The sequence below is a fragment of the Amphibalanus amphitrite genome, unplaced genomic scaffold (assembly GCF_019059575.1).
Source record: "Amphibalanus amphitrite isolate SeventyFive unplaced genomic scaffold, NRLGWU_Aamphi_draft 000163F_arrow, whole genome shotgun sequence".
Lineage (NCBI taxonomy): Eukaryota > Metazoa > Arthropoda > Thecostraca > Balanomorpha > Balanidae > Amphibalanus > Amphibalanus amphitrite.
In genome coordinates, this window is record NW_024881658.1 from 465,659 (window position 1) to 487,649 (window position 21,991).

At 57.4% G+C, this 21,991-nt stretch overlaps 1 protein-coding gene across 3 annotated transcripts in view; it reads left to right on the plus strand.

Annotated features, from left to right (window-relative positions):
- The window catches only part of LOC122383415 (tyrosine-protein kinase ABL1-like), a 47,998-nt gene that overhangs the window by 11,718 nt on the left and 14,289 nt on the right, over nt 1-21,991 (plus strand). For 2 of the 3 annotated variants that reach the window (XM_043369779.1, XM_043369780.1), the window contains exons 2-3: nt 15,852-15,938; nt 20,909-21,025. In XM_043369779.1, the coding sequence (XP_043225714.1) occupies nt 15,852-15,938; nt 20,909-21,025 (204 nt within the window). Of the gene's footprint in view, nt 1-2,696; nt 2,827-15,851; nt 15,939-20,908; nt 21,026-21,991 lie in introns of those variants that run through there. The other variant, XM_043369782.1, reaches the window with a different exon arrangement.

Consider the following 21,991-nt stretch of genomic DNA (forward strand, 5'->3'; position numbering starts at 1 on the left):
CTCACTAGCGTCGGCCTATGCCCGCTGCCGCCGGCTGCTGACGGGTTGGGGTCCAAGTCACCCGGTGGACCGACGCGCGGCACACACGTGCCAAGCGGGGTCGGTGTGGCGTAACTGGTCCCCCAGCGGCGGCGGCCAGGGACCGCGAGGAAGTTGGCCGATCTCGACCAGCGCTGTTCGTCCCGCCGCCGGTCCGAGTTGCGCCGCGATGGAAGTTGGGACTGAATCGGCGGATTCCAGGCGGAAGTTGTCGGTAGTCACAGTTTGTGGCCTGTTCAGACACCCAGTCCGGCCTCAAGTTGGACAGTATGATTGCATTCGTTAGCCTGTTCCAACCAAGGAGATGTACTTTGTTGGCCCATGCTAAGACCAGGAGAGAACTCCTTGGAATGGTGAACTTGCGGCAGATTGTAGAAACAGTGTTTTGTCCGTGGGTGTGTTTTGAATTGATGTCCAAATTTCGGCGCCAAGTCGGCAGATGGTTGAGCATCAACACCTTTTTCTTCTTTTTCTTTTTGCTTCCTACCATTGATACCTACTGCATCCAACTAAACAGGCTCTCATTGTTGTCAAACCTCGTCGTTGCTCTGCTCTGTGTGTGTGGTGATATCGGTCATTGACCAGCGTTGTTAGCCTGTGGAGCTGTTACCGGCGCGGTCAGCTGTTGACCAGTCGCGGTGAAACTTCGTCTGCTGTCGGGCCTGGTAGGGTGGACTTCTGGCACTTGACCGTCGGGCACACTGAGCAGAGAACATTACCCTCTCAGTGCCTCCGACATCAGCCGGGGGGGGGGGGGGACACCGGGCGCCCTACCTACCTATGGCTCACCCGGGTTTTTTTGGACCGTAGGTGAGGGCTCAGTGTCATCGGTCTCTCCGCTGTGCTGTAGGTTGATGGACTTGCCGACTGACGCGACAGTGCGGGCGGTGGCCGGTAAGCGATGTGGCCTCGTCATTGTAAGGCTCCCCCTCCCACCCACCCTTTCCTGACGCCCTCCTCTCGTCACCGTCACCGTGCCAGTTGCTGCTGCGGCAGACTCGGTCCGATCGCCGGCTCCCGAGAGGCGTCAACTGCGGTCCTTTGTCGGACTAATCCTGGCGGCTTATTTTCCTGTTAGTGGCCCTGTGAGGCTGCAGTATGGTGGAGCTGCCTGCTGGCGAGTCGCATGTGAGACGATAAGAGTCGGTGAGACCGTGGATGGTCTGACTCTGCCACCTTCGGTAATGCATGAGATGGATAGGTGAGCTCGGGCTTCTGGTAAATGAGTAACTGCGCCGTTCAAATTCACCTAGCTGCAGTATTGTTATCCCGTCTGCCTTTATCACTACCAGGCTTATTCGACGAATGCTTATGATGGTCAAACATAAAAAGTACGAGTACATTATTAATTTCGATTGTCCAAAGCTTCTGGCTATTATGATAACCATGTCCTTTGTCTCGCTCTTTTGCTGAGACACATTTTTCATCGTTGCCTGTGCTGTGTGATGATCAGCCCTAAGCTCCGCTGCGGCTGGTGTTGATCGAACAGCTTTGACCGCAGGCCTGTCGCCCCGTTTGTTATTTGATCTGGTTGGCTGTTCGGATCCACTCAGCTGCTCCACTCCGGCGGGGCGCGGAGTGGCGGCGGCGGGCGCCTAATGAATCACCGAGCGACGGGTAGTACCTATTTGTCTTGCAGTCACCAGCCCGCTGCCGCTGTCGGGTCGCTGCAGCCCCGCCGTGTGTCTGTGGTAGGCACCGAGAATGAATTGGTACGGTGGTGTGAGCACGGGCTTTGCTTACTCTCTGGTGACCGAAGGGTGCAGTGAGAGGCGTGACCCGCGCTGCTACCAGCGTGTGGACACTGATGAAATAGCGTCGTACACCGCATGCTCAACGCTGATGTCTCGCTCCTCACTCACCGCTCGTCGGAGTGGGACGGAGGGAGTAGTTGATCCGCATCTATGCACGCCCCTCCACGGGCCGTACTGCGACGATTTGGAAACACCGGCGGCCAATCCGGGCTTTATTTCCAATCTCTTTTTTGCCGCTGGCGCCGATCCCAATGCAGCGCCCCACGGGGGGCGGCTGGCCGTTCATTAGGCTGTGATTGCGTCCCGCGGCTGCCGGCGCTGCCACGGTGACGCTATGGAGTGTGGACGGTTTGTCACCGGCAGCGGACAGCCGAACGGTCGGCCGCGGGGGACGGAGACCGGGCCGAACGAGCTCGGTCTGATGGGGAGAGTGTGCTCTACCCACCGCGACCGCAGCCCGCCACGGAGCTGCGTCTCAGAGCGCAGTGTCTGGTCCAGGTCGGCTGGGGACGTTAATTCTGCCGCAGGGAGATCAATGAGCTCTGGAGTTTTGAGGATCGTCCGACACGGACAGTGCCGGTGGTGAGCTCGGATGGCGCCGCTCACCGGTTACTCAGCTCAGTGAACCGCGGGGCACCTCAGGTCGATCGATGTCACGCCGGTGAACTGCGAGTGCCGCCACTCAGCCGCGACCGGCTGAATCGCGACGCGATGTAAGCAGCAGCGACTTCGGCGGCTGCCCGGAGTGATCGCGGGGTGTGCGGCCGCGCTCTCCACAGCGGCGGCCGCGGCGCGCTGGAGCGTGTCCTGGCGCGGTGCGACGGCCGGCCGGGCGGCAGCGCGCTGCGGCAGTCAGTCTCTCTCAGCGCTGGTCGCAGCCAGCAGTGGCGCGCCGGCTCTCCTGCGCGGCCGCAGCGAATAGTGTGTGCGTGAGGAGGAGACGAGGGAGCCGTGATGGCCAGCCCGGCCATGGCGCGCCTGCTGGGCGGCGGGGCGCGGCCGGCACTGCCCTCCGCCGCCCCACCCGGGCCCAGTGAGTACCTACCGTCGTCTGCTGCCCCCTACCGCCCCCTGTCCCCTCCCATACCACCCTCAGTCGCCCCACCCGGCCCCCTTTTCTCCGCCGTCGCGTCCGCCGCAGACCATCACCACCCACTGCCGCCTATCGGAGCTTCAATCGTCGCCCGTTGTTAGATCACGGACTGTTGACAGACGGTGTCTCAGGTTCGCGTTGTATATGGACGGCCGTGCTGGCAGTGTGCCGGTCGGTGGTAGGGCCTGTGCCGCCAGCGGAAAGTGCTCTAGACACAAACTGTTACATAGCTTCAGCTTTTATGTCGGGGGCATGCTTTCCGATGCTGTTCGGATTTTCGTGTTTATTCTGTGGTATGGAGAATATCCTCACGGTCGCGTTTACCGCCAACTTCGTGATCCTCTAAACCTCTGATGGCCCGCGGCCGTGATCCCTATGCAGGTCACGTGCGGGCGATGGGCCCTCTCCGGCCGCCGCGGATCGACGCACACGGCGTCAGGTCGGCGCCGACGGGGGCGGGGCGCGTTGCCGACCGGTCAATCTCCTCCCCGGCTCTGTCCGGTGCTCTCGGCTCTGCCCGCGCCCTCCCAGGAGGCAGCCTCCGTCCAGGAGACGCGGCGCTGTCGGTAATGGATGTTTTTGCCGACGTTCGGACAGACGGACATGTGTGTTTTGCCACCCGAGTGGCCCTGTCGATACTAATGCTGCTGCAATTCGATTACGGGTGTTGGTGTCATGGCGTGTGGGCCGTGGGATTGGCGTATTTACGGACAAAACAGCTGTCTTCCTGGGCGAGAAATGAACAATGGACACTATCTGGCACATGCACTGGCGGATCCAGGGGGGGGGGGCACCGGGGCCATGGCCCCCCCCCCCCCCCAAAAGCCTGAAAGGGGGGCCAACATATCTTTTGGCCCCCCCCCCCCCAAAACGCTTGGAGAAAAATTAATGTGAGAAGGTTGCGTAGTAGATACCTACTAGAATCAGCAGCGTGATTCAATAGCGTAGAGAAAGTCAGGGGCGCGGGAACTACTTTCAGACTGGGGGAGCAAACCTAGGGTCCCCCCAAATCTAGTTTTCTCACCGGTTTTAGGCCACTTATTTTTCATCCCTTGGCTTTTTCAACAAAAAAAAAAAGAAACAGTTGCAAAAAAGGACGGTAATCCGTCCGAAAGTTGTGGGGCACCGCCCCCACTGGCGGATCCAGGGGGGCCACCGGGGCCATGGCCCCCCAAAAGCCTGAAAGAGGGGGGCCAACATATCTTTTGGCCCCCCAAAACGCTCGAAGAAAAATTAATGTGAGAAGGTTGTGTAGTAGATACTTACTAGAATCAGCAGCGTGATTCAATAGCGTAGAGAAACCCAGGGGCGCGGGAACTACTTTTAGACGGGGGGGGGAGGTCACACCATGATAGAGATCAACCTAGGATCCCCCAAATATAGTTTTCTCGCCGGTTTTAGGCCGCTTATTTTTCATCCCTTGGCTTTTTCAACAAAAAAAGAAAACATTTGCAAAAAGGAGCGGTATTCTGTCTGAAAGTTGTGGGGGCACCGCCCCCACTGGCGGATTCAAGGGGGCCACCGGGGCCATGGGCCCAAAAAGCCTGAAAGAGGGGGCCAACATATCTTTTGGCCCCCCAAAACGCTCGAAGAAAAATTAATGTGAGAAGGTTGTGTAGTAGATACTTACTAGAATCAGCAGCGTGATTCAATAGCGTAGAGAAACCCAGGGGCGCGGGAACTACTTTTAGACGGGGGGGGGGGAGGTCACACCATGATAGAGATCAACCTAGGATCCCCCAAATATAGTTTTCTCGCCGGTTTTAGGCCGCTTATTTTTCATCCCTTGGCTTTTTCAACAAAAAAAGAAAACATTTGCAAAAAGGAGCGGTATTCTGTCTGAAAGTTGTGGGGGCACCGCCCGCACGGCCCCAGAGTTGGGGGGGGGGGGGGGGCAAGCTGCCACCACTGCCCCCTCCCCCCGGTTCCCGCGCCTATGGAGAAACTACCGGGTTTACTTTACTAGCTTCCTTCATAAAGTGTCGTCATGTCTTATCGTCACCCGAGAAGGTCTTATTGCATAAATATCGATTGAGCTGTCAAGTTAACAAACTTGCTGTGGCAGCCTGACCTGACATGACCCGGCAACTTTTCATTCACGGAATATGCGCAATAAATTTTTCAGGAAAACTCACTGAGTTTTCGTTGAAAAAAAATTGTTTTGTTTCGTAATTGCACAAGAAGCATATGAGGGACCTTTTTGTCCCTTCCTGCGACACGGTAAAAGACTTATTTCGGTCACAGCTCAGGCCAACCTCTAAGGGTCAGTCGGGTCACTTATTTCTTAAAAGGGTCCTTACGGCATCCAAGGACCAATTCCGGCTTTTGAGTGCGCCACATCAGCATTTGATGCTACGACAGATGTCGAAATCTGAATATATGTTACAGGCCGTATGAAAATTCGGTCCGTTTGCAAACGGCCTGGCCCAGTCAGGCCATATGAAACTACCTGAAAACACCGGCCGTTTGCAAACTATGACCTGAAATATCAGACCGTTTGAAAACGACCTAGTTAGTTTCGGCCTAGCGGATCCAGGGGGCCACGGGGTCATGCCCCCAAGCCTGAAAGGGGAACAACATATATTTTTTGTCCCCAAAAACACTTAAGAAAAATGAATGTGAGAAGGGCGTAGTAGGTAGAGAGAAAATACCGTATCATTAAAAATCTGTGAGCTTGATAAAAGTGTTGGTCTTGTCTTCACCCAAGAAGTTCTTATTGCACACTTTAACCATGGATGAAAGAACCTTCATCCCCAGGTTCTCCTTCATCCATGCTTTAACTCTCGATCGACGTGTGAAGTTATCGTGTAAGGTATCATGAAGCCGATCGCGACGAAACTTTAGTACCCTCATGGTGACAAATTCTGAAAATTTCATGACCCTGACCCAAGTGAACTTTGACTTGTGGCCTATTTCTCGAGACTGTTTGGCCATGTTGGAGGCCATGTTTGCCCGGAATAGCGATTCGGCGTATGTCGGCTCACATTATCCGCGCTTTTATAGTCTTTTCGTGGTTTAAAACGCTCAAACATGTGATATGATGTTGCTCCCACGCATTAGGGCGGATGCCAATGTCACCTTACGGTCAAGTCAGGTCATTGACCTTTGATGACCTCGGTGCACTTTTCCGAGTTTAACATGTTTCTAGGATAGTTTCGTTTAGCTGATTTTGAATTTAGCATTTTGCAGCCATTTGAACATTTACGAAGTAGTTTTGATGCCTTCGTATCATGTTACGTAGCTGCCAGTGGTAGTGGACACCTGCTATACGGACGCCCATAAGTACCCCTACTGGTTGATCTGACCTGACCTGCCCCGACATGGCCTAAACGCATGAAGACATTATCTATGATCCAAACTAACATGAAATTTGTGATCAGCACAAAAAAAAACGTATTACAGCCTTACTTTAGGAGGTTCTGACAGGTCCTGATTTTCCCGTCTTTTGGGTCTGTGACCTGACCTGGGCGGTGTTTCACGGCACGCTGCCAGCCGCTGCCAGCGCTGATGGCACTTTTGGTTTCAATGGAGACATCAACAAGCCTATACCCACAACACTACCGAAGGCTGACCTTAGCTCGCAGAATGCGCTGTCAGCGGCTGTCAGCACGACCGTGAAACACCGCCCTGGAAGGTCAACCAATGACCAAGGACCTTAAAATCGGGTATCATCGGCTTCGTCTCGTCACTCACGGGCAACACGCCTGTTTTTTTTTCCGCGAGCTCTAGCTTAATCAGGGGCCGAACGGCAGGGGGTCCAACCGACACCTCCCAGCCCGCGAAGGCTGCGCCACGCACCGACCCGGAGCGGGCTAATTGGTCGACAAAAGCAATTTGAAGTGTTTTCAAAGTAATATTTAGGCTCGGGATGGGTGGGCTACCATTTCTATATTTTTTATTTTTAGTTTAAAAAAATATCGTTTCAGGGCTGTGACGAAAAAATAAGTGGCCTAAATCCGATGAGAAAACAGGATTTGGGGGTACCCTAGGTTTGGTTACTTGCAGGAGTTGGCCCCCCCCAAAACGCAAGTCTGGATCCGCCAGTGGGCACATGTATCGGCGCGGTAAGCGTGCTCGTCTGTTCCGACCTGAATCCGCCACCAGCGAGGGCCGTATTCCGCAGATGTTGGCTTTGTTTAGCGGTCAGTGGCCTTTCTGCCGTGCTCAGGCGGGTCTTTAACCCCGTTATTTTGTTCCATTCCGTCGGCCTAATGGCCTTATGTTACTTTTGGTGATCCCTCCAACCGACTGCTGGCTCGTAGGCTAGTGCCTCGAGGGGTTTTCCCGCTGTGTGCTTACTTTCCTTTACTATCCCCACTCTTTGTTGCTTTTGGGATGACACGGTCTGCTGATCAAGAGATGTTCGAAACGGCGTCTCATTGGGCTGAGCACTAGTGTCATGTTAATATCTACTTTCACCGATTAATTTTGCTGCCGTTTTCACTTTCGTTTTTTCTTCGTAGACAACTTATTTGTCTCAATGTTGTTGTCATCGCCCTAATTGTATGTTTGCTATCACTTTTCTCCTATGGTTTCAATTTCATAGCGAATCACACCTTGCTTTATGGTCCATTCATTCCATATGTTTCGTTATCGCTCTCCATTTACACACTCGTGACAGTACACGCCCTATCGGAACTATCATGGAACTGAGGAGCGACACCTTGCTCCGCACACCACCCGTGTTTGCCCTGGGCAATGTTTGCTCCGCGCCCTCCGTGCCACTGCTCACGGCCTTCTGTCGCTCCTTGACCGTTCGTCCGCGTATCGCTGTCGGTGTCGGCGCATGCATTGGCTCTAGGAGTGGCTTGGATGTAAACATCAATAGACACAGGCGTTTCCGAGTTGCGAGTAGTCATTTTCTCCTAATGCGCCTGTCGCTCGTGCGTGCTGACACTGTGACCTCTGACGGGGTGGCGGGCTGACGGGTTGTTTGTTCGCCCGCGGGCCGTCGCCCCCGGCTCTCCGTACCACCTGTGTGTTTGTCACTACTGGCTGCCGGCCTCGCTCCGCTACCACTGTTGCTATCCACATGTGCTTTCCAAGGGTGTGTATTGCTGATGCCACTGACACTAGCCGCTGCATGTGGCCCTCGTTCTGTATCCTAGTCCATGTCGTGAACATTCGTCACTCGCGGTATGCATTCCTGAGCTGCCTCGAGTCCAGTTCGCCGACTGGACTCTACTCTAGGGGTCGTGCTTGTTGTTTGCGCCTGTGTTCCTAGTTCTACTTGGATTCCTGCATTCCACGTGTCCCTTTGTTTCCCGCAGTCCTGCCCGCCGCCTGTCCCTGTCTTTCCGCCCCCGGAGTCTCCGGCGGCCGGTCCAGCGGACCGTGAAGTCCAGCGGGTGTGGGCGTCTTCGCTGGCCCACTGCTCCATATTCCAGTACCTGCCCACCGGACCGGGAGTGGTCGCCGGCCGCGCCGGCCCGTCCGGACTACCGTGGTCCTTATCGGCGACTGGGCCTATAAATACGCCTGTCAAACCGACAACTTTGCCGTCTGGTCGTGAGCGCGAACTAGCTTCGACGCTTTAGCTAGATACCAGCATACCTGCCAGCGATTGGCATCATGGCGGAGTGTGGCTGTCATTAGCGGAGCTGAGTGGATCTATCTGTTTTGGATCATCAGTCATTTGTGAAATATTACCAGCACTTGGACCAATACCGTTTTGTGATTAACGCGCGATAATTCTGACGGGGGAGTGCCAGGAGTTCTGCCGCCGCTCAGGTTCGGAAAGCAGTTACCGTGTATCCATTAGTGCGCTCCCCACCGCCGCGCTGCCTCAGAACCCACCACTCTCCAGCCACAAAGAGCTGGCACTCGGCTGCCCTGTGCGGGCGCGTGGCGAGTGACCCAGCCAACAAATGGTGACCGCTCGGCTCCGGCGGCGGGCTGTCCGGAGCTGTCTGGAGCTGTCTGGCGGCTGTCCGCAGCTGTCCGGCGGCTGGTCACGGCGGCACGCACATCAGTCGGTGACCGGGCGCGCAGGACCGCGCAGTCGGGCAGGGACGCACTGGAACGCAAAGCCAGTCGGTGATACCTATCGTCTGCCTGGGGAAACTAAACGGACGGACAGCCGGCACCCGGTGCTAACAGGCGGCGTTCGCTCCAGCCAGTCACCCGTGTGGGCCTGTTTGTTCGTTAGCGCGTCTGTTGTGAGAGTCGGTCCGGTGAAAAGCGGTGCCATCTGTTTGTCGTGCGGCTGACAAATTTGATCACCGAGCGGTTATCGGGAGCTCGATGATCAGCTGATACGGTCTCTAGATCTCGAACAGCTGATCCAGACGACGATCAGCTGATCCTGACGAGACGATCAGCTGATCCGGTAACGGTTAGAGGTGGAGGTCGTTGGTGGCGCGGGCGTGTGGCGAGTGTTCCGTGACCCCGCCCTCTGCCACAGACCTTGGCCTGCCGCGTTGTTGCGGCTGCCGGGCGCAGCAGTTCGGTGATTCGTTCGTCGGAGCCGTTGTGGGGTTTCCCGTTTGAAGGAAGGGCGACTGCGGATGTCGGCTGGAGGGTGGTGGATTCGCTTCGTCGATTTCCGCTAGTGACTCAGGATTCGCGGCTTCTTTATTGAAGAAACCATGCTGATCCTAGAATAGCTGTATGTTATCGGTATTCAGTACGCAATAGAATGTTCATTGAAGAGTCATCCGAAATCAGCGCACGAGTCCTTCAAATGGCATTTCAACGACTTTTTAGAGCGAACTTCAGTCTAATTCAACATGCTTCACTAAAAGTAGTTCGGGTAACCTGAACTTGCACATCTATCTGAATAATCAATCTGCTCGTATCTACTTATTGCTGTCAGCGTATGACGTTTGTATAGCCGCCCGCCGTGTAGGTGGTCTTTGGCCACAAATGAGTCGAATCCTGACCTCTGACGGTCTCTCGGCTGCGCCGGTTGGTGTATCCGGGGCAGGTCCGACCATTCAGACTCGGGACGGTCCAGAGTTGCTCGCCTACGTCGATTGGGACGTCTGTCATCAGCAGTGACTGGCCCTTTTGACGGGCAAGTGGCGGTCGGCCGTCTGGTGTTGACGGGATATGACGGCCGGCAGAACCGGCAAATGCCGTACAGGGTCTGCTAGGGGGAGGGGGGGGGGGGCACAGAGGCGATCAGGGTGCATCAATGTGGTCTCTGGAGGACAAATGCGGTATTCGAAGGACAGACTGCAGACCAATGATCTATGATTATCAAGCATCGCTTGCCATTCCCCTCACGTGTCCTCTTCTCCCTCCATTTGTCTCCTACCATATCGCCCTATGATCCGCTTCTCCCCGTCCCGTCCCGGGTCATTGCCTTCTGCCGTCCAGCACCACTGCTGAGATCACCGGCGGGCCGTGGTGACTGTCTGAGACCGCCCTGCGACCCTGTCTGGCGTGGCGGGCTGCCGCAGCGCCGCTGTTTTTGTCCGCCCGTCCGCGGCAGTGTGGACGGACTGTCTTGTCAGTCGAGCAGTTGGGCACGTCGCGAGGCGCTGTGACACATATTTGACATGCGCGAGTTGTCTGCGGCCGGCGCGGCGGTCGTTCTGAGAGCTCGGCAGCGGACGACGGGGCGGGGAGGGGGGGAGGACGTTGACGAATAGGCGACATTGTGGATGGAAGCGAATGTGGATATCCGCGTATCGGAGCTGTCTCGTCTCGTTCTAGGTCTTTGGTTTGTGTCTGGCCTGTCGCACTTCCTGCTGGAGCGCGACGATAAAAAGTACGACAGACTTCCTCTACAGTCTAACGGTGGTCGTAGCCCCGGTTTGTCGTCCGTCATGACCGGGCGGATGACTAGTGTCGCCGCGGTGTCACGGCCGACTCTCGGGTCGCCATATCGCGGACACCTCCGCCCGTTGTATGTGCGCTGCCCATCCCCACAGTGCGCGCTGCGCAATTCGCACTGTGCGCGCTGCCTGTCCACACAGTACATGCGCACAGTGTATGCGCTGTCCGATCCTGGGAGCGCCGTTCCGCTTGTGGCGCCTGTTCCGCCGCTGGTGTCGGTACCGGTGCCGGTGACCAGTCTCCCACGGAAGCCGCTCGGCCTTGATACGGGCCCGGTCGCCGCCGTGCGGTCCGCCGCTGGTGTACAGATGACCAGAGTACGGCCGACAGACCGTGCCGAGGACCTCACAGCGCGATGAGACCTCATGGAGCGGTCCCGAGCCTGCATGAAATGGACCCTGAGACCGACTGAGTTTATTTGGATAGCTGGTTTATTTGGATAGGCGCCGGGGTAGTTCCCAGATGAGTTACAGCTATATCGCTAGCCCATGTTTCTTGATTATATTCAGTTTCATATTTCTACTCTGGATGTCCATACGTCGTTCGTGGAGTCAGCGGTCAGTTCGGTCGAGGTCAGGACATCTGATACATTTGGATGTGTGATCTATCCGGTGGGAGGCCCACAACAGGGTAGTGAGATCAGGAAGGATTAGGAAACTGGCTGAATTCGGTCTTTTTAGGCTTCTGAGTATTCTGTATTGTAGGTATAGGGTATAGTTGTATACTCGGGGAGATTGCGCTCACGCTCAGGCTCCTCGTTTTAGATATCCGTTATCCATGGACCTCGTGCTGAATATCCACAAATCCCCTGTGAGTGTTTGGACGGGCTGATGGACTCAGCGTATGTCCACCAGAGCCAGGCTCAGTCTGGTTTGGTGGAAACGCATGGACTCTGACCTCTCTAAATGAGCACGTCTTTGTTCAGAGCAACGCTGTCTGGCGTCTGCACTCTGGCCTGCAATCTGACTTCTGGCATGACCCGGCCGAGATGGTCCCACGCTTCTAGGCTAGCCGATATCACGCACCAGTTCTCACCCTACGACTGTCATTCAGCCACAGATCCGGCCGCATCAACCGCTCGGAAATCCTCCCTCTCCGCGCTGGCCGACTGCCTTTGTGAGCGCTGCCGGCCGGCGGCCACTGGCGGAGCTCTGCCGGTCAGCTGAGCTGTGAGATACCATCAGGCCGGTAACTCTGCCCCCCCCCCCCCGCCCGGTGGATAGGATGGGAACGGTATCCTGCCGGGCGTGGCTGGAATGAGAGGTGGCTGAGCGAGGTAATGGTAAAGGAGAGGTGCGTGGTTGGATAGAGAAATACGTGCCTGATTTGAGCTACGCATGGCTAGATGGAGAGGCTCGTAGCTCGTAGCTATCCAGAAGGCTCTGTGGATGGATGCAGACTACAGACGTCTGTCGTCGGCGGGTTGCTCGTGGGCGGCTTCGACTCTGGACGCAGATAGCCGGTGTCAGTAGAATGATCAGCAATGTGGCACTCGGTGGTGGGCCCAGGCCCACAGCTCGCGGCGTTTCGTCTGCAATCGACAGTGATGATGTGGGCCTGGGCAGAGAATTGACGTCTGGCTGTTTTGGATCTACAATGTAGCGGTCACCATCTCAAATCATAAAGAGAGCTGTGCAAGTGTGCACTGTGGTACGCGGCGCGCGCCATGCACCCCTTGAGACTGCTGCGGCTGCGGCGCGCGGCGTTTGCAGCTCCCGTGGTGGTTGTATGGTCTGCCGAGCGGGACGGAGCGGGCCGGGCCAGTTTGTGTTGCGGCTGATGGGCTGAAGGTGGCGTGTCGCGGCACGTCCCCGCTGCTCGGTGAGGGGAGGAGACAGGCCAGATGACAGGCACCGCGCTGCAGTCTGGCGGCCAGACACAGCCGCGCTGCCGCCTCAGTTTCACCACTCGCCGACCGCATGCTATCGGCTCTCCCTGTCTGTCCGCCACGCGGATCGCCTTTGTGATTATTTCCCTTCCTCCCCTTATCTGCTGTTAGTAATTCCCTCCAGCCCGTCTCCTCTCCTCCGGCGGAGAATTCTCGCACTGGCGTGCCGTGTCGTCACCGGCGGTCATTCGTCTCTCACCAGCCGGCAGAAGTGCGCCGCTCGGTGTCGCGAGCTGTCTCTATTTGTGTGTTCATGGCTCCCTGGTGGCGCCGCAACGTGGTGCTCTGCCCCACCGTTGTCGGCCCGCTCGTGCCATGGACCCCTCTCCCTCTCCCCTCGGTGGACCGGCTCCCGTCCCCGTCCCGTCTGCTGTGCCCCCCCCCCCCCCTCCCCCTCCCTCAGTGAGGTGTCGCCGACCGAGCATTGATCTGTTATTTCGGCCGGCGCCGCGCGGTCCGCCGGCGTTATTAGGCCCCGTGCCGTGTGATGCGCTGGCTGCCGTTTTTTGTCATAGCCGCTGCAATGGCGGCGGCGGCGGCGGCATGGTGGCAACCTTTAGATGGCCTTGGTGGCAACGGTAACGACGATGGGAGGAGCAGCGGCGTCGGCGATTTTGCCATAGAGCGGGGAGTTCCCTCATGTTTGCGAGTGCCGGTGGCCAACAATGGCACTGGCGCAGGCCTCGTCTGCCGTCCACACTCCTACAGCCGACCAGCTACCTCCGTGTTCCGTGGCTAGCTGTCTGACATCCGGACGGATAGAGCCGGCTCCTGCCCTCGCTGTCCTCTCGGCGTCTCTGCCTGGCCCGTCCGGCCGCTGTCCTCTCTGTCCGGCCCGTTCCGGCCGCTGTTGGAGCGGCGACCGCGCGTCGTCGGTGTCGAATGCTGCTCAAGGCCGACGCTGGAATGCGGCCCGGCTGGTGTGGGACCCATTGATGAGCGCGCCGTGATACGGAGCGCCCGGCGCGATACTGTCGCAGCCATGAGCCGGTCCGCACGCGGCGCGATACGGTTCTGCCACGCTCTGCTCGGCGCGGACACGCCGGTCGCTCATCTCCTCTTCTCCCTGCAGTATTTAATGCTATGGTGGTGTCTGGTTTCCCATGACTACATAATCCATTACTTAGTGCTTATGACGCAGCGCTGTCGTTCTGCCTTCCACCTTGAGGACATCTTGTCTGGGACCGCCGGGTCTCAGCTGTGGGCGGGCAGCTGTGTTGGTCCGCAGCTCCTCCCGGGCCCGGTGCGCCGCCGGCCCTGCGCCGCGGTGTGAACTGGACCGCGCCGTGGTCTGTGACTGGTGGCACCGCTGCTGGCGGCCTATAACAGGTTCTGGCGGCCGCCCGTCCACCGCCGCACCGCCGACCACGGGAAACGGGACGCGGATTTTGGAGAGTTTTTACCGCGCCGCCGCGGATTGTGAATCATTGCCAGGGAAAATGACGACGGCGTCGACGCTTTTTGCCGTCCTTCTTGTACGAACTTGGTGACCATCTGAGCTAAATCGGTCACCCATGCGTGAGTGGTCTCGTAAATTAGCAGCTCGTGAGTCGTGTTAGTTTATGTGGCAATAAATGAACCGGTTTGGATCACTTATCGTCACGACAGTCAATCTGTGTCTGGCGTTACCTCACAGAGAAAACCATCGCTTGTCACTGTGCAAATTTCCCCGTCGTGGAGACGTTTACTGGCTCGTTTTCGAGTCACAATCCATTCGTGGTATTATTTGTTTCGGAAGTGTTACTAATTTAGGCATTGTTTGCCTGAGCCTTGCGCCTTTGTTAATTGTTGCTCTCTTGCGACTGGCCCTGGCACCCGACCGGTCGGCAGTATTCGATCATTGGCCGCCAGCGGTCACCGCTCTGTGAACCGTGGTGGCCAACAACACCGAGAGAAAAATCACCGCCGCCTGCAATATATCGCCGCAAACGCACCGCTACCGTGCGGCGAAAACAACACACTGAGAGTCGCCACTTTGGTATCGATCGGCGAGATGTGGTGGCTTCGGCGGCCGCAACAAAATTCTGCTCGGACACAGAGCCTGCTGGGGACTCCTGTGCATTATTTAGAAACCACAAAAAGTGTCCGCCGTTGTCATGGCTCGGCGCCAGGGGCGACGTCGCTGCGCTTGGCCGGCGTCTCTCTGTTATCTCCTGGGTCCGAGAGTGACCGAGAGAGGCCGGCCATAGAGGCTGGCCTCTGTGGCCGCCGCAGTGGGCGGCTACTCACGGGACCAAGGTGGCTCGGCGGCGGCTCGGTGCCGCTCGGCAGCCGGCCGTCGCACCATCGATCCACGCCGGAAGCCATTTTCCCCGCGGTCCGACTCGACTCGGTGCGCGGCGCCCGACGCCGGCCTGAGAGTCGCGGCGGGGAGCGGACGGACGGACGGACGGGCGCAGCACCGGTCACTGCCGAGTCAGCCCGCTCCAGTCCCAATCCGGTCGGAAGGGCACAAACGAGCTGAGCTCAGCGCCGCCGGCCCGTCAGCGGCCTGCGCTGCTGCTGCGTCCGACGTGACCGGCCCGCCGGCGCTGGCCGCCTCGTTAAGATCACCCCTGACCCTGGACACTCGGTATCGAACTCTTATCGACGGATGACATTCGACCGGGCGGGACCGTGCCGGTCAGCTGGTCACAATTTAGTGCAACTGCCAAATGACGAGCAGTAAAACAGGCTTTGATTGAGGACCACCATTACAACCGGCGCGTTGAGTAACTGCCTTTCTTCCAAGGCTCAATTTACTGAACCCATTGTTCTTTCTGCGTGAGTGAAAATCCGGTCGTTTTCCTGCACTCAGATCTAATTCGATTACGACTCAGATAGAGACATCCCTGTTCTCTCTCTGAGCACCCCTTCAGCACCGGTTCAGTGTTCCATTGTTTCCCCCCCCCCCCCGCCCTGTCACCGTCTCGCTCAGACACCGGTCCCGTCTGCCGTCCCCGATGAACTGCGGCCATCCACCCATTGCCGGGTGCCGGTCGTGCCCGGACTGCCTGATCGGGCGGACGGCACGCCTTTATCGACTGGTGGACCATAGGGCGCCGGCCTCTGCCCGGGACGAGTGCCAGGGAGGGCTGACCCCATCCGTCCCCGTGGGTTCTCGGTGGTGGGAAATGATGGCGATCATCTGCTGGACACTTTCTTATTCGGTAGCTAATTTACCTACTTATCCTATAATTCATGACTGCTATAATTTTATGTGTGTATGTGTTTAGCACGTGTGTATAGTGGTCCAAATCGATAGTTGCTCGCCGATCTTTGACTGACGTGTCGTTCCCTCTCTGTGTCCTTTCAGAGGCCCTGCTGGCCACCCGACCGCGACAGCCGTTCCCGGACATCGGCGTCGACCCTGACCAGGTGTCGCTGGCCTCCAGCGTCACAGGTCAGTTCCGACGCGACCTCTGACCCGCCGGGGTCACCAGGGCCGCCGGGCGGCGCCATGAGAGGCGCCCGGTGGGGCGGGGGCGTCTTTATGGTCGTGCACCGCGATTGTGATTCATGTGCCTTGTCCCGCTGTCCCGCTGCTGTTGTGTGGAGGATGTGCAGTGTCAGAGTGGAATGCCGGAAGCCAGACACATGGACGACGCGCTCGGTAGAAATGATTTATGTGTTGTTTTGTTGGGCGGGATTTATGTCTTTAATGCATGGGTCGTTTAGTTATTTACTTGCAGAGAGCGGTGCGGCTGGTTCCATCAGCTGTGAGTAGACCCAGGTGTGATAAATGTGCGGGTATTTATGTGGCATTCTCTGACTCAATATCCGGGCGCGGCGCGATGGTGTTTCAATTTCCCAGCCTGTCCGATAGCGTCCGGCCGTCGACGCTCCAATATCTCCGCCACCCGCGGCTCGTTGGTCCGACGGCACCGGTCGGAGGCTGCCAGAGACGGTCGGGTCGGTTATCACGTCCCCGAGACAGACCGATGGCCAGATAACGCCGGTCACAGACAGCCGGGCAAGAGTTGTGTGCCCGCGCTGACCGCGGCACGGCGCACGGACAGCGAGCGGAGGCGAACGGAGCCCGCAGCGGAGCCGAGCAGAGCCCGCCGCGCGCCAGATGTGGGCCTGTGTCGCGTCCGCCGCCGCCGCCGGCCGCTGGGACCCCCATCTGTCGCCGACTTTCGCCGCGCGCGCGTGCGCGATTTCTCGCCACCCAGCGCGGTCGTCCGTCGGCGGGTCTGTGTGTGACGTGACGACGCGTGACGGCCGGCGTGACGACGCGTGACGACGCAGCCGTGACCAAAGGGACGTGGTCGCGGCGGGATGAGACACAGCCGTGGCGGCGTGTCGGAGTCTGGGACGGTCCGCACAGTCTGGGAGCCCGGATCTGTGAGACCAAAGCGGTGAATCCGATGGTGGAGATCGAGTTCGATGCGACAGGCCGTGGTCGACCACGGGCGTCTGTGCGACTCTGGGGAAAACCGTCGCCGCTCTATAGAATGGAAGACTGAGACGTGGAACATTTCCCTCGGGATATCTGTTCTGTTCCGACTTCTCTCGATGCATTGGCGGTCGGGCACTGTTTCGAGAGCGGATAAGTTATTGACGTTTTGGAGGCGGTCTCTCTTCCAGATACTCGACTCGACTTTGGCTTTAGGCTGTCGCCGAGTCGTAAAGTCTTCGAACAAAAACTATTCGCTTCAGACGATATCCTGACACCAGTATAACGCCTTATGGGGCGATTAACGGAGCGAGCGAGAGGGTGGGCCTTGCACGTGCGAAATTGCGAGGGGGTACCTCCAACTGACTTGTGCACGGCACCCTACTAACCGGTCTCTAGCGATGTGCCAAATTTGAGCACAATCGGCGCAGCCGTTCTCGAGATCTGGAAGCGGCACCCTGCACGTGCGCACGTGCAAAATGGGTCCCAACGGACTTGTGCACGGCACCCTACTAACTGCTCCGTAACCGTGTACCAAATTTGAGCGCAATCGGTCCAGCCGTTCTCGAGATCTGGAATCGACCCCTGCACGTGCGCACGTGCAGCAGCACCCCAACTCTGGCACATGGGTATGCATTGCCTAGTGGGTGCCTACCTACATGCCAACTTTCAGCGCAATCGGCCCAGTAGTTACCGAGATATTGCAACAATTACAAAAGTGACACCTCTTCGTTTTGCACGTGGCACGTGCATAAGGGGTCACCCACATGCATCGGGAATAGTGCAATACTTGGTAGAAGGAATGAAGCTACCCTACAAAATTTACCGCGTGTAAATCGGTCAAGTGGTTGCTGAGATATAAGCCTCGCAAAAGCGTGACCACGGCCGGCCGGCCGGCCGGCCGGCCGCTCATACTCAGAAATTTCCGTTAATCTAAGGAAAGACTACGCTCGCTTCGCTCGCTCCGTAATTAATGGTCATAACAAGCGGAATAAATGCCCACAAATCTAAAATAAATGTCGATGGGAGTCACCCACGCTCCAGATTACCAGTTCCTCCTGGGTACGTACATGACCTTCGCCACCACCCGGCTATCCACCGTCGCCACACACCGTCATTACCGCTCTACTGTGACCTAACTGCTGTCATCAGGCCTGATCGGTGGGACGCTCAATACGCCACGCTGCTGCCGCACGGCAGCTGCTCTGAATCCGTCCGTATCGATTACACAGCATTACCGGAGTCGGCTGAGCTCCTGAATCGCCGTGCTCCCCGGAGGCCGTCAATTGAAGGCCGGCTGTCCGGCACGAAGTCGACCGCTGCGGTATCTCAATCACGAGCCGCGGGTCGGGTCAGACGGGCCCGCTCTGAGGTGGATCGATTGGGTAGCCGGGGTGCGAGAAGGCAGTTCCAGATGTACAGAATTGGCGGAAAGTGAGAGTGAAAAGAGAGGCGCCCTCGGGTTGGGTCGAATATATGCTTTCTGCTGCGATTTCAAGCTGATCCCCTAATCAGGGTGAGGAACGCATGGATCAGATTGGAATAGATGCGGCCTCTGGGTGAAGTCTGGATCATAGTTGTGACTTGAGTCACGAGACGGGTCATTGTGGGTCATAAGACCCTGCGGCCTCGGTGTGACACTGGGTGGCGTTCTCTCAGTGGTTCACGCTGGTTATGGGCTAAGGTTGACGACGCGACCTGATTCGACTTCACAGTGAGGCTGTGACGGGACGACCTTACACCGTTACACCGTCACCCTACAGCCGTCACGGCGTCACCCTGCAGCCGTCACGGCGCCACACGTCGGCCGTCACGGTGTCACAACATAGCCGACAAAGTGTCACTCGACAGCCGTAACTGGCTAGAGAGTTGCCGTTTCCCCCGTCCTACCGAACGGGGCTAGCGTCACCAGAGGTGACCCCTGGGCCCGGACCCGAGCTCTCGAGCTGGCGTATGTATCAGACGGTCTGTGGTGGTCGGATGTATCCCAAAATTAATACGAGGTGCTAAGTGAGGATTGGAATGATGACAACGGAAGCAACAAAGGCTACCATAAGTCAATTGACGTGCCAGATGACTTTCTTTCAATGAAAGTTCGATTTTTTTTTCTACGACTTTCTACGAGGGTGTTTACCAAGTCATTGAATTCATCCAAACACCACCTGTGTCCCGTTTTCACCTCATGGATTTCTTTCTTTCGTAACACCTGAGCAAGTGTTGGATGGACCGCCTCATCTGACGCCAGTGACACTCCTCTGACATCTCGCCCTGTCGTTGACCGTGTCGGTTCGCCTCTTCGCATGAGATCCTGCCAGTCAAGCTTTCGATGCAAAGTTGTGCTCATCTTAAGACCTAAGGTAGTCCGGCAGCTGTGGTTCGTCTGTCTGGTCGGCCCACATGGTGTCGGCCGGACTTCCCGAGTCTTTTGTTCTGACCGCTCTCCGCGGGTCAACGGCGCCGCTCGTGAGAGGCGATTCGTGAGCCGTGATTCGTGATGCCGGCAGCCGCGACGGGGGCCGATCGTGACGCTGCCCGGTGAGGACCGTGACGCACCGGCGACACGCGGTGTGCCCTTTAAACCTTTGGTCCACATCGTGACACTTGAACGGGCGTGAGGCTTCAGTGAAGCTCGGGTGACCGGCTCAAGTGAGCCACTGATAGCGGCGGTGTGCCGGCCCTCGGCGGCAGATCGAAACTCCGCATTCCGATCTGCATTGCATATTCAATGCAGACATTGAAGAAGTAGAGTTTTCGTATAGCGTGATGGCAAATGGTTCAACCATTTGTTAATGACGGGAAATATCCTGGGAAAGCAATGTACCCGTTGTAGAGAGACACTCAGACATCCTATTGCACTCGCACTCAGTGAAGCGCATCGGTAGAAATCGACTATCAAATGAATCTCTTCAGATAATGCATTTCACGATTGAAATGCGCTATCTATCTATACCTGCGCAGCACAGTGTGTCGGACCTGGTCACACGACTCCCCGAGTCCCCAAGGACATTCGTGGTATATTTTCCCTGGCCCGGCAGGGCCGTATGTGATGTCACCACTCCTCGGCAGCTGGCGCCGGCGAGCTGTCAGCGCTCCCCGAGGGGTCACTGACCCCGCTGTGCCGTCTACAAAGCTGTCATTGGGGTGTCATCACCCGGTCGCGCTGCCGCGCACGGTCCGTCTCTCCCCCGACGGGTCACCATACGCCTCTCGGGCGCACTCCTCCGTATCCCCTTCCCGTGTGGCCCCGTCTCCCTGCTGCCCCGTGCCGAGTGTCGACTCATTGCGCTGCTCCGTCGTCACCGCTCTCTGCGATTGTTTGTTGCTACGATCGCTGATTAGGGAATCGCCTACGTGATTGCAGAGACGTGATGTCAAGTTATGATAATGATGGGAAATGTTGTGTTAACCGCGGCTGTCGCTTATCGCTTAGCTTGTGCTAATTGGTGGGACCTTGGAACGAAAGTGAGCATGGGTCACCTTCGCTGGGTCGTGCATGGAAACCGACGCGAGGCAGCACAGTTGATCTGTTTCTGAGAGTTTGTAGCGAAGTTGGCATCAGGATGCTGGCCTCCCTTGGGAGTGGATTCCCAGAGGATAGGTTCCAGCTCTCCATACAAAGGCTGCCTGAACTGGTTGACAAAGTTTGGATAAGGCGATAATGTGACCTTTTACGAGAATGTAGTTGTGTTATTGAATTACGGAACAAAGCATTGAGTTTGAGCTCAAAATGACATTTATGTGAGACACACAGCGGGAACCGGTGAACTCTTTGTGAACTTCCTTTTGTACCTGCACATTGACCCGTGTGGACAAGTTCTGATTCTCATCCGGTATTTTGACTTGAGTCGCCATTGTACCGTGAGACGTGAACCGTCGTGTGTCTGTTTGTGTATTGCTGTTTCGTCGTAATGTTCTCGTTCCCTTCACCACTGACGTGCTCCCGTCTCTGACCGTCCACTGGCTCCCTCCGACAGGCGGTCGATGGCAGAGCAAGGAGAACCTGCTCTCGGACATGGTCGACGATCCGGAGACGTTCGTCGCGCTGTACGACTTCCAGGCTCAGGGCGACAACCAGCTTAGCCTCAAAAAAGGTACGGCGGGGGTCCGAGAGAGGTCGCGGAGAGAGCGGAGGAGGGAGAGAGAGACAGAGACAGAGACAGAGACAGAGAGAGAGAGAGAGAGACAGAGAGAGAGGGGGTGGGAGCAGATCGGTGATCGACGGCTCCCCGATGATGCAATGTCGGGGGCGGTGCGGGGTCCGGGGTGGGACGTAGGGTGGGCGCTGTGCCCAGTTTTGATGTGGTCGCTCCCACAGTCTGGGACTGGGAGAGGGCGAGGGGAGCTCTGATGACGCGACCCTCGCTCTCTGTCTGCTGAAGCGGTGTCTGGGAAGGGTCAGGGGACCTTCAGTCCTGTGTCAGCCCTTACGCAGTGACCCGGTGGAACCCAGGGTGCGTATCGGCTCTGTCATCTCACACCGCTGTCGGTTTGAGCGGCAAGGCCTGAGTGAGCTTGACATCGCCCCGATCACCTGTAGCGGAGACGGCGCCTGTTATCTCACTGTTAGCCGCGCTTGTGTATCGGCTGTTGTGTTCTTGTCCGAACATGATGTGAGCGGCGGGGCGCACCGATGACGACAGATGTCATCGCTGACTGAGCTGATCGGGACGGGACCGACTCTGATCGTCACGTCGACACGTCCAAACTCATTCAGACATGACAAGCGTCGGCCGAACGACAGCATGAGCAGCGTTCATGTGCGATTGAGTCAGCTGGTGTGTGACTGACGAAAGTCGACCGGTCACCGCTCCTTGTGGAGCCCGGCTCGGTTAGGTGTCATGACTGCTGTGCTGCCGTGCCGTGCCGTGCCGTGACGGGGCGACGTTACCTGGGGCAGACACCTGTGGCACTGGCCGCCGGTCGTCGTATGACCGTTGCCGGTCCCTGGGGTGTCGGGCGACTGGCGTGTGTAACGCCTCAGGGACCGGCAGACTGTCTGTTAGACATCGATCACGAACGTCGGCGCCTCGCGGTCCGTGTCACGGGGACCCACCGTG